This window comes from Haemorhous mexicanus, chromosome 4, assembly GCF_027477595.1.
Source record: "Haemorhous mexicanus isolate bHaeMex1 chromosome 4, bHaeMex1.pri, whole genome shotgun sequence".
NCBI classification, from domain to species: Eukaryota; Metazoa; Chordata; class Aves; order Passeriformes; family Fringillidae; genus Haemorhous; species Haemorhous mexicanus.
This window is the reverse complement of record NC_082344.1, coordinates 54,552,474-54,564,876: the sequence shown is the minus strand read 5'-3', so window position 1 is coordinate 54,564,876 and position 12,403 is coordinate 54,552,474. Positions and strand designations below refer to the sequence as shown.

The window sequence follows — 12,403 nt, the reverse complement described above, 5'->3', positions numbered from 1 at the left end:
CAGTGGAGATTTTCAGTTCATTCTGTTCTTTATATTTAGATAGAAAGTGAGGGTTTGGGTGCTCAGGAAGAACGAGAAACTCGACTTTTCCCAGCAGATGATGATAAATACCGAATTTTGTGCCATGCTTTAACTAGTGACTTCCTCATATATGGTACAGATGTGAGTATTACTTATTTCAAAAGATCTTTATAGATGGAATATATTTATGTTTGAATTTTTTGATTACTTCTCATGCTTTTAGCAAAACAAAAAGTGCATCTGTGAACTTTAGAGTGGATTATTTTCTATACAAGAACTTTGAGCAAATACAGTCAAAAAATGCATCCAGCTTCCTTTACTATTGCATTTATATGATGTGCATTGGCAGGAAGGTTAAGTTTTGCTTTTACTGGTGTTTGTTGCAAAACATTGCTTTTAATAGCAGAACTTAATTCTGTTGCATTAGTGAGAGGGTTGGCAATCAAAATGTCTTCCAGATACAAGTAAAAACATAGCACTTCCCTTGCAAATTTGTTGGTTTAGGTGGTGATGTGAAAAATGTGGACAAAAAGGTTCTGATGTGTACAAATGTCAGAGCATAAATGAAAGCCTTGATTTGCTACTGAGGCCCTTGTCAAAGGACAATTTTTTTTACATGTTTCAGCAAAGATAGGAATTAAGGAGGGCACTGAAAAAAGATGTGGACATGCTTATTGATTCTTCTGGAGTTTTTTATATATGAGGGTAGTTTTTTGTTCTAATATTTTCTGGCACTGGGAATACAGGACACATTTGGCATTGTAGTATCATGCTCTGTGTGATTTCAATTGATGTATTGACCTGGTTTAATAACTGATTTAATAACTTGAGTGATTTTGTAGCAGATGAGGTCTTTCCCACCTCCTCAGTACCTAAACTGGTGCCAAATTTGCAACTGATCAATTTGATGTGTGCAAATCCTACCATTGATGTCAAAAGCCACATTTTTAAAAATATATCGTTAATCACAAATCAGTTTGAGTGCTTTTATTCCCTGAGTTAGCTGCCTCTCTTATTAAGAATGTGTGGTTCTTCCTTAGAAGCAAATTTTACAGCTTTTTTTGAAGGTTAGGCTTCTCTCAGCAATGAGACAGACGTTTCATTTGTTTAGAGAACTGCACAGATGTCTCCACAAAGCAGAAGAAGATAAATATCAAAACCAACAGAAAACCTCTCAAACCTCCCAAATCCTTTCTTTGTCCCCCAAAAGTTTTTCCTGTCTTACCCAAAACAGGGTGTGAGAATGAAGCAAAAAAAACCCACTTGGAAGTTCTTTTTTTGAACACTTGGTACTCTAAGATGGAAGACACTACAGCCAAATTAATTACGTGCTTTCCACTTACTGATGTAATTATTAACATTTTCTATTATTTCTCATTAGACTGGAGTTATTCATTATTTCTTCATTGAAGACTGGCAATATGTGAATGAATATCGACATCCTGTCAGTGTGAGAAAGGTTTTTCCAGATCCCAATGGAACCAGAATAGCTTTCATAGATGACAAAAGTGATGGCTTTGTCTATTGTCCAGTAAGTTAGTGTGGGATACCAATACAATATATGTACAAGCAGGCTCTTCAGCTATATCTTTTTTTAATGGAAAATGAAGAAGATTTGGCACTCCAGCATGTATGGTGATAGAAGTAATTGGCAAGGAGACTTGAACATAATGTAATGGTAATGTGAGGAAATAAAATCTATCATACTAGATCAGGACAATTTCATTATACTAAGTTCCTGATCGGTAGTTTTAAAAACGTATGTTTTTGTGCATTTAAATACAGCTAATTTACCCAGTTTCACTGCCCCTCTCCATACTTTTTTTTAAAAAATAGTAAATATCATTTATATAATGTGTATTTTCTGCACTTCATGTTTAAATTCGTGTGTTATTCAGAATCACTGCTTATAAGGAAACTTTTTCTTAAAGCAATTTTCTTATTTCTGCACTACTTATATTATTTTTAAAATTTTTAATCACAGCTGGGGTGAATGTTTTGTTCCTCGCCTTAGTCACTTGGTAGTAATTTTACTTTTGCATTATATATAGGTAAATGATAGAGTATATGAGATTCCAGACTTCTCACCAACCATTAAAGGAATCCTGTGGGAAAACTGGCCAATGGATAAAGGTGTTTTTGTGGCTTTTGATGATGATAAAGTATACACTTACGTTTTTCATAAAGACACCATTCAAGGTACCAAAAGCTCTTTAAAAAGCTTGTTCTTAATGTTCTTAATGATTATACTATTTTAGTTAATAAAGTAAAACATGTTTTGAATCTTCATTTGTCTTAAATAAAATACATACGGAAATAAATAGTACTACAGAAGACTTGAAGTGCAATTTATGTATAGAAAGCTAGTTACTTTGCAGGTTTCTCTGTAAGGCTTTAAGGCATTTTGGTCTCAACTCCATAAGCTTCTTGCTATTATAATATTTCATCTGAAAGTTACACATTGTGCTTCAATTGTATTTTGAAGCATTCATGAGAAGAATTTCAGGAACAGGGTGACAAAACTTGCATCAGGGTCACGAAACTTGTATTCATTGAAAGTGTTAAAGTTGTAAACATAGCCTTTTCTACATTTGTAAGAGAGAAACATTGAAATTTACCTACCAGCATTTGGAAAAGGACCTTGCTGGTTTAGAAGCTTTACATTCTCTATATTTACTGAAAGATGTGTGCTTGTGTAGTTGCTGCTGACTGCCAGAATTACAGACCCTGAATTAATGTCCTGCAAATATACATGTTTTCAGCTGCTTGCTATACTTTTTACCATGTAGGGATTTTTACAAGAGATTTTTTTTTCTTCCTGATCTTTGAATCTAGGATCAAGGATTATTTTGGCAGGTGGCACGGAAGTCCCCTATTCCCATAAACCTTTGTTGTTGTATAATGGAGAATTAACTTGTCAGACTCCAAGTGGGAAAACAAACAGTATCTGTTTAAGCACTCACAGTTTCCTTGGCAATTTGAAAGACTTTGGACCTGATATGCTGAGACAAATGCTTACTCAGACTCTAATGTTGAAAAGGTACATCTGCATTTTAATTATATTGTATAAATTGTTTTCTTCTGTGCTTATCATTCAATATATCATATCCTGGTGATTTTAAAGTGTCCTGCTGAATTTTGATAAATCAGATTGAGCTGGAAGTTCACATACCTCTCCAGGCAGACCAAGCAAAGTAAATGACCCAGTGATGGTTTGGGGTTTTTTTCACTGTCAAGTAAAAGCCTAAAGTAATTGTTTTCAAGACTTATTCGGGATTTTGTTACAATGGCTCCTCCGAAACTGGCTGAGGATGCTTCTGTCGTACTCTCCTCCCACTGTAATGAAGCAATGCAAAATCAATATAGTGGAAAGAATGCCAGAGTAGGGAAAGCCGATGGTTTCCTGAAAAAGTGTGGTAGAAACAGGAGAAATAGAACTGTAAGGTACACATTTGTATTTTTCCTAATACATCTCTCTCTCTGTGGCTTTAGAAGTAAATGTTTTTATGTTTTCTCTAGCAGAGAGAAAAGATGTTGAGATGGAGTTTTGACTATGAGTAATACCTAAAATTAAAATAGTTGTAAATGTGTTTTACCTTCTGTAGGTTTTCTGAAGCATGGGAGATATGCAGGCTTCTGAATGACCAGTCTTGTTGGAATGAGCTGGCCAAAGCTTGCTTACATCATATGGAGGTGGATTTTGCAATCCGTGTTTATCGAACATCTGGTAATGCTGGGATGGTGATGTCACTAGAGCAAGTAAAGGTAAAATATAAAGTCTTACCTAGGAAATATGGTAATTTAATTGCTTTTTAAGAATTGCTGAATTCTTGGGTTTTTTTTGCGGAGGGAAGGGGTTGTTTTTGTTCAAACAGAAGTTGAGTTGCTTTCAAAAGATATAGAGAATAAAGTGTCCAAACTACAGACTGTTTGCTTGGTTTTCTCTTGAAGTGTTGCAGTCTCTACTGGACTGCACAGTATTTCCTTCTGCATTTGCTTGAGAACAGCAGAATATATTCATGTCTCAGGCACTGGAAGGCTCTTATTTCCTTTTGTTATTTTTGAGAAGATGTTGAAGACTGCTATTTAAAAAAATCCAAAATAAAAACAGATTGCATCTATACATCTACAAGTGAAATAGTACCTTAAAATTATACTTCTGCAAATTGCTGATTTTAGACAGTGTTAGCTGTAGTGGCACATGAGAGCTCTTTCAGGTTTGTCAAATCCAATACACATAATTGTAAAATGTAAGGATATTTAGTTTTACTATTTTGCTTTATTTTTCTTACTAAATTGTTATTTATACAGTATTTATTTTCTTTTGGACTACTTCTGCACCTATTATGTCTTTCTACAGGGAATAGAAGACCACAACCTTTTAGCAGGGCATCTTGCAATGTTTACTAGTGATTTTAATCTGGCTCAGGATTTGTATCTGGCATCCTCCTGTCCTATTGCTGCTCTTGAGGTATTCATTTAAGATGTGTATATTTTCTGCTTGTTTTGTTTCCAGGTTAATGCCGGAATATTTTACCTTCTGATAATTTCTTCCTTTTATGGTTTTGATCTTGCCATTGTGTGACTAGAATCATAGACTACCCTGAATTAGAAGGGAACCACAAGGATCATTGAGTCCAACTCCTGGCCCTGCACAGGACAACCCCAAGGGTCACACCATGTGCCTGAGAGTCCGAATGGTTCTGGAATTCTGTCAGGGTTGGTGCTGTGACCGCTGCCCTGGGGAGCCTTTCCAGTGCCCAAATACCCTCTGGATGAGGAACCTTTTCTTGAATGATATCCAATGTAAAACTGCCCTGACACAGCTTCAGGCTCTTCCCTTGGGTCCTGTATCTGGGCACCACAGAGAAGAGATCAGTGTCTGCCTCTCCTCTTCTCCTCACAAGGGAGTTGTAGACTGTGACAGGGTCTCCCCTGTCTCCTCCAGGCTGAACAGACCAAGTGACCTCAGCCACTTCTCATATGGCTTCCTCTCAAGGCCCTTCACCATCTTTGTTGGCCACCTTTAGACACTCTCTAATAGCCTTAGAGGCTTCTTGTATTGTGGTGCCCAAAACTGCACAGAAGATTCAAGATGAGGCTGCACCAGCACAGAGCAGGGCAGGACAATCCCCTCCCTTGCCCGGCTGGTGATGCTGTGCCTGATGCCCCCCAGGACAGGATTGTCCCTCCTGGCTGCCAGGGCACTGCTGGCTCATGTTCAATTTGGTATGGACCAGGACCCCCAGGTCCCTTTCCAGCATCTCATTCCTCAGTCTGTCTGTACATCCAGGGTTGCTCTGTCCCAGGCACAGAGTCCAGCACTACCCCTTGTTAAACTTCATTCAGTTGGTGAGTGCCCAATCCTCTAATATGGCAAGGTTTCTCTGCAGGGCTTCCCTGCCTTTGAGGAAGTCAAGAGCTCCTTCCAATTTAGTATCAGCAGCAAATTTATTTATTAGACCTTTGGGTCCTGTGTCCAAGTCCTTTATGAAGATGTTGAAGAGCACAGGGCCAAGAATGGAGCCCTGTGGGACCCCACTAGTGACAGGTTCCCATGCTGATGTCTCCCCATTCACTATAACCCTTTGTGTCTGACTCAGGACCCAGTTGCTCACCCATCCCCTGATGTGTTTATTCAGCTGTAGGCTGGACATACTCTGCATTTTACATACTCTAAGAGACCACATTCAAAGCTTTACTGAAATCCTAAAAGATTACATCAATTGACTGTCCTTGATCAGCTAGATGGGTTGCCTTATAATAAAAGGAAATTAAGTTTGTCAGGCAGGGCTTTGCTCTCATGAAGTTGTGCTGGCTGTGGCCAATGTGTTGTCCTTGTAGTGTTTTTCAAAACTCCCAGAATAATCTTCTCCATAATTTTACCAGGCAATGAAGTGAGACTGACAGAAATGACCCTGTCATTTCCAGGGTCAACCTAAAAGACCTTCTTCAGGATGAACATCTCTCAAATTGTCCGAATCTTTTTTAGAATATTAACTCAGTATTTGTATTTAGAATAATTTAAAGTTCAGAATAGAAGTCCAGATCTGATACTTGAATCAGTAAATGTTACTGTTCTTTGTTAATAGATGCGAAAAGACTTGCAGCACTGGGACAGAGCACTGCAGCTGGCAAAGCGTCTGGCCCCGGACCAGATCCCTTTCATATCAAAGGAATATGCAGTGCAGCTTGAATTCATGTAAGTTCTCCTGTAAGGCTGTAGTATAGGAATATTAAACCAATACTGATGCTCAATAGAAGAACACAGAACGGAGATATTTCATATGACTGCATTGCTGAGAGAGGATTCAGTGAGGTCTTGCAGCTCTAGTATGAGGAAGAGGAATTTTGCAAGGAATTTTTCATTCTAGAGACATGTTAGTAAATCATAGTTCCTAATTCTGTTTTATGTAGGTTCTTTGTCACTGGTAGTGGCAAATAGATATAATATCTTCTACTGAATAAATACTTTGGTGCAGGCAAATGCTTGGAAAATAGACAAAGTCGAAATCATTTAACACTTCTTACATTGGATGAAAGCCATGCCTTTTGTCTTTCTTTAAATATCTGTAAGCCTTTATTTTCTTAAATTATTTAGGTAGAGGTATGTCAAATTTCAAGGCTGCCACTCCCTGAAAGACAGAAGGTGTTAACCATTTGACATGATTATAAAGTCTATTTAATAGTTAATTCTTCTCAGGTGAAACCTGGTCTGTTTAATATCTAAGTCAAGAGGAAAAACTTACCTATTAATAGTTTGTGGACAACTCCCTCCCCTGGCATTGAGAGGGGACACTTGCTGGTCACAGAAAGGAAGAAATGGACGCAGTTGAAGCAATGCATCCATATGGAACTTGAGTACTGAATGTACTCCTGGGAAAAAAATTGCCTTTGATTTTGTGTTGCAAAAATTCTAAGTAATTTCAAAGATAAGCTTCATTTGTCTTCCAGAAAAATCTGGAGTAGAGCTGAGACTACTGAGTTGTATTTTGTGGATAAATTATTTCTAGGGATTTCTATTTTCTGCCTTTCAGTGGAGGTTTATTGGTCCCTGTCCAACAGAATTGAGAGATGGAATTGCCTCTTTGACTAAGAGCTTGATTAAGTCCATAGGAAGTGCAATGACATTCTGTGTAACTGTCCACCTCTCGCATACCTCACAACCTTCTATGCAGCCATTATGTCTACATCAAGACACATACATGCACAGTGCATGCATAAAGTGGTAGGAAGGCAAACATCTCTTCCTATTAAAAATATTTGTCTGTATAACTTCCAGTTTTCTTTTAGGGGTGATTATGTTAATGCTCTGGCACATTATGAGAAGGGAATCACTGGAAACAATAAGGTAATTCCTCTTTAGTAATGATAGCTTTGTACTGTCACAATATACATTAAATTGTCATGTTTCAGACTCATTTGAATTCCAGATTTTAAATTCAGCTCTAAATTAAATGTTATTAAGTCTGTAATAGTTTGTTAGTTTGTTTCAATGCTTGATTACTGTCACTTTTGTGACCAGGTGTTTCTAATGTGTAATCTATAGTTACTGCTTTTCATTTGATTGACAGAACCAGGAACATGATGAAGTTTGCCTTGCTGGAGTGGCTCAAATGTCCATTCGAATGGGAGATGTCCGTCGAGGGGTGAACCAGGCCATTAAACATCCCAGCAGGTTACTGAAAAGAGACTGTGGAGCTATTCTGGAGAATATGAAGGTACTCAAGAGAGTTAATATGAGTTAAGGCTAAATATGTGATTTCACTAGGTTAGTAATTTATTTATGGTCTTAATTTAGAAATTATATTTTAATGGTTTCCAATATTGTAGCAATTTTCAGAAGCTGCTCAGCTGTATGAAAAGGGACAATATTACGACAAGGCAGCATCAGTGTACATCCGGTGTAAAAACTGGTAAGTACAGGGCAATGTTATATTTCAGAGGATTTTCTGGGATACTCTTTGGTAAAGATTGATTCTCTGAATAGCACAAATGCCTCATTAGCTATGTTTCATTGATTTTATTCTGCCAAATTCAGGCTGACTTAAAGATTCTCTCAGAAATTTATGTTGTTTTAATATAGTCTTACTGTAAATGGGAAATAATTTTTTTCCTTTTTTTATGTGTTATGTTTAAAGTTTCCTGCAGTTTCTTGTCCTTTGTGGATATGTGCACATGCACACACTCACACTGAATTTAGTGTACACTGAATATAGTAATTATATTTGTGTAGTTACTGTTTAATTAATTAGATTTCTTAGTTTTATAACATGCATAGCTGAGACTGAGTATTTGGACAGTTGGAAATGATTCAAGAGTAGCCAATTTCATAATTTTCTTTTTTTAAGTTAATTTGATTATTGTGAAGTCTCCATTGGAAAAGTCCAATTTTCTGAGAGATTTAAGGACTCAGTTCTGGCCTAGTTACATTTTATGGACTCCTCACATTAGTAACCAATCGGACAGTTCCGTAAGACCTCTTTCGTATGAGTGCTCTAAAGATTAGGTTGGAATATTATGTACATTTATTTGAAAAATGAAAATTTTATTCCATCAAAGAATTTTCAGGGTATCAAAATGAGCCAGAAGAGCACTTGGTTAAGAGGAGTAGCTTGCATCTAATGATAATCTTGATTTGGGAAGTGGGAGGTACAAGCTTTGTTTGCTCTTGCAGAGGGAGGTTCAGTTTGAAAAATGCCCATCTTTTAGTCAGAGATGTGAGATTTAAGGTCAGCCTCTGTTGTCTCTCATATCCTTTTTCCTGAATGGCCCACTGCTTAGTTTGCTGGCTTTTATAGATCTTTCAGGTTACAATTTTAATGCTGTGCTTCTTCTGTTGGTTAATCCAAGAACACCTGAGGTAAAAATTGTTGGTCTGGCACTTCTTGTGCTTGTACCCCTCAGAGTTAAAAAAAGAGGAGAGACTGTCTTCAAGCCTGCATGCTCATAAGGCAATCTGTAATTTCTGCTTCTTACAAAGTGCAACTTTTTGAAAATATTAAAATTACTTCAAAGCTTATCCATTATGTTCATTTTCTTCTATCAGACTCCTTTTCAGTGTTGATACAAATATGCCAGTTTCACCAGAGAAATTTTGGAACCAACTGTATTTATTAAATAGCTGTTATCTTTCTAGGGCAAAGGTTGGTGAACTTCTTCCTCAGGTTTCATCTCCAAAGATTCACGTACAGTATGCAAAGGCCAAGGAAGCAGATGGCAGGTACTTTTAAATGCTCTTTTTTAATATAAAACATGTTATTGCTATTGTTGTTATTATTATACATTAGTGTTTTTATAAAATAAATTAAAACACATACTGAAACTTGCATAAAATAGTCTTGTGAAAATGGATTCTAAAATATGTAAGCTTAAATTTACACTTAGTGTATTGAAAATTTGAAGCATAATCTAAGAACATTCATCTGGTATCAAAGATATGTTTCTAATTAATTGTTTTCCTGTCTAAATTAATTAATATCTTGCTAACAAAAATCATCAAAGATTTTAAAGTACTGAATGTCATTCCACTTAGCAGAGTATTCAAGTTCAGTTTGTTTCTAACAACTCCTTAGCTGTGATTTTATAGGTCACTCAAAGGGAGAATAATCATGAAAGAAATTTTTTCATTTTAGAATCAGGTTATTGGTGCATCTTAATGGCTGCACTTGCATAATAATAACGCAAAGTTATTAGCTGAAGTGAAAGCCCTAGATAAGTTTTATTTAATCACAGAATGTCGTTCCTCCTAGTCCTTATAGTAAGTAAACTGCTTCAGAATAATGATACTTTAAAATATGAAACAGCACCAGAGTTCAATGTTTGCATTGATGGGACTAGATAATACTGTTTCTGTCAATTGCATAGTGAAAGAATGAGAAATTTCTTGATCTTGTCTGCAGAACAGAAAAGAGATCTTATTTTTAAAATTGTACACCTAGCTATCACATTTGGTTTTTATTGTTCTCTTGCTCTCCAGGGATTTAATGTGGAAGAGATGAACTGTTTTTAATATGTAGCAAAAGAAATGCTGGAGAATAGGTCAAAAATAGTATTGTGGTAGACATTTTCCTATTGCCTCTGCTTTTCATTCTCCTAAGAGAAAATGAAATAGTAACCAAAAACACCATAGTAAATGCAGAGCAATGTGATTACATGCAAACTGAAAGGAAGTTGCCACAAAGTAATCTCACAGAAATAAAATACTTTCTGTTTCTTTCGCACCATATTATAAAGAGTTATTTATAAAGTTAAAATAACTGATGTGGAACCATTCTTTTGCAGGTACACAGAAGCTGTGGTAGCTTATGAACATGCGAAGCAATGGGATAGTGTAATTCGACTGTATTTGGATCACCTAAATAATCCTGAAAAGGCTGTTAATATTGTGAGAGAAACACAATCTCTTGAAGGAGCAAAGATGGTGGCCAGGTAACAATCATGTTATGCACATTAAAAAGAAATGTATATCTATTGGGAATTTATGAGGCTTGCTAACATATTAGACTCTGGTTATTGTTACTCGGCTGGTGACTGTGTAATTCAGTTAATTGATTTGAGTTCTCTAAGATTTGGACAACTAAATAGGTACTGATTTTTTTTTTTGTTCTTGTTGACTTTCTGAGTAAAATTATATTAACCTGAAGTAATAAGTTTAGACAATAATAAAAAATTGCCATTGTGTATTATTTATACTAAGTTAATTTTAGGAACCTAGTTAAAACAATCTAGATACAAAATGGATTAGAAGTGTGTCATATTTGTATGTATGTTATGTACTATATTCCTAAAACATTTGATGTATTCATTAAGCTGATTAGTACTAAGGTGTTAATTTGTCATTCTGATTAGATTCTTTTTGCGGCTTGGTGACTATGGTTCTGCCATCCAGTTCCTGGTTATGTCCAAGTGTAATAATGAAGCTTTCACATTAGCTCAACAGCACAACAAGATGGAGATATATGCTGATATCATCAGTGAGTATTCCAGGCTCATAGTTTGCTTACATTATGTTTTACTGTTCTTTTAGTTAATTTTAACCAATTTGAAATCATGAGACAGTGGGTGTTTAGTTTTGTTACCCATTTCCAGTCATTGTGCCCAGTTTTGGTAAGGTGTGCATTTCAGGCCTATAAGCCAGATTTTGCTTTCAGCTTTGCTATCTCCTTGGTTTTCAAATCTTGCCTGCCCTACAGGTTTTTTTGTTTATCCATAGAGATAAGACATTTAGACTGTTTTCTTCTGCCCATTGAGGAATCCCTTTCTTTGACCTTGATACAAAATTGAGCATTTCTGTGGTACAGTTCTTGATTTTTGTTCCCTTTTCTTTTTCTGTCGGTTCCAGCTCTTTTCTTACATGTCACTTTTTTTCCTTTTCTACTCTTTAAGACCTTTCGTGACCTCCTCTTGTCTCAGTGAGAAATGAAAAGGAGACCTTACTGAGAAGCTGACTTTTATCTTAGGCCCTCCAGCCAGTCAGAGTCCACCTTGTCAATTTGCACCAAATTTCCTAGTTTCTGTGTGTGTGAGGCACCTTTGAAGAGTGCCCTATCAACTCCACATGTGTATCTCCCAAATTCTTATCTTTTTAATTAATCTCTTTGTTTAGACATTGATTTCTTATTGTGAAGGTTATAAAAGCTTGGCAACATTTAGCTTGGAAATGTATGGTTGCAGATGATTGTCAAGGTGGCCACAATTGTTCGACAGTTCCTTATGCTTTCTTACTTCTATCCAAAATAGGATGTCTCAAGCTGTAATCTAAGTGGGTAGAAAAGGAGTTTTAAACTATCTTTGGAGTAGTGGCTTTGTTTTACATGTGTACAGCAGAATGGAGTCTTGGTTAGAAGACTTAAATAGTACTCCCTGCCCCCGCATGGTTGTATTGTCCCTGATAGCCTTGCTTTGTACAAGTGTTCTTCCATATTCTAAAACTGTGAAAGCGATTCAGGTGATAATCTCATCACTTGCCCTTCTTTGTTGTTGCCTGGACATGATGGAAAAATTCATTATCAGGTCGCAGCAGTGCCATTTCATTATACTTTTTTAGAAGAGAATGTAGAGACAGGATGAGGGGGGATGGTTTTAAGCTAAAGGAGAGTAGATTTAGATTAGATATTAGGAAAACTTTATTTACTGTGAGGATGGTGGGGCACTGGAAAAGGTTGCCCAAAAAGTTTTGAATGTCCCATCCCTGGAAGGGTTCCAAGGCCAGGTTGGATGGAACTCTGAGCAAGATGGTCTAGTGAAAGGTGTCCCTGCCCATGGCAGGAGGCTTGGAACTAGATGATATTTAAGATCCCATCAAACCCAAATTATTATATTCTGTGATTCTGTGAAAAACAGAAATCTCATTATGGTGTAAGACCTGTGGAAACAATTA

General features: G+C 36.5%; 1 protein-coding gene across 3 annotated transcripts in view; it reads left to right on the top strand.

The window, feature by feature from the left end:
* WDR19 (WD repeat domain 19) overlaps positions 1-12,403 on the top strand; it is a 39,717-nt gene that overhangs the window by 12,327 nt on the left and 14,987 nt on the right. For all 3 annotated transcript variants that reach the window (XR_009486269.1, XM_059844977.1, XM_059844978.1), the window contains exons 14-26: positions 40-162; positions 1,403-1,552; positions 2,073-2,220; positions 2,857-3,061; positions 3,627-3,786; positions 4,382-4,492; positions 6,114-6,223; positions 7,315-7,372; positions 7,596-7,742; positions 7,855-7,937; positions 9,161-9,244; positions 10,306-10,452; positions 10,873-10,997. Coding sequence is in view for 2 of the 3 variants with exons in the window: in XM_059844977.1 (XP_059700960.1) it covers positions 40-162; positions 1,403-1,552; positions 2,073-2,220; positions 2,857-3,061; positions 3,627-3,786; positions 4,382-4,492; positions 6,114-6,223; positions 7,315-7,372; positions 7,596-7,742; positions 7,855-7,937; positions 9,161-9,244; positions 10,306-10,452; positions 10,873-10,997 (1,651 nt within the window). In the remaining variant the exon portion in view is untranslated. The remainder of the gene's footprint in view (positions 1-39; positions 163-1,402; positions 1,553-2,072; positions 2,221-2,856; positions 3,062-3,626; positions 3,787-4,381; positions 4,493-6,113; positions 6,224-7,314; positions 7,373-7,595; positions 7,743-7,854; positions 7,938-9,160; positions 9,245-10,305; positions 10,453-10,872; positions 10,998-12,403) is intronic.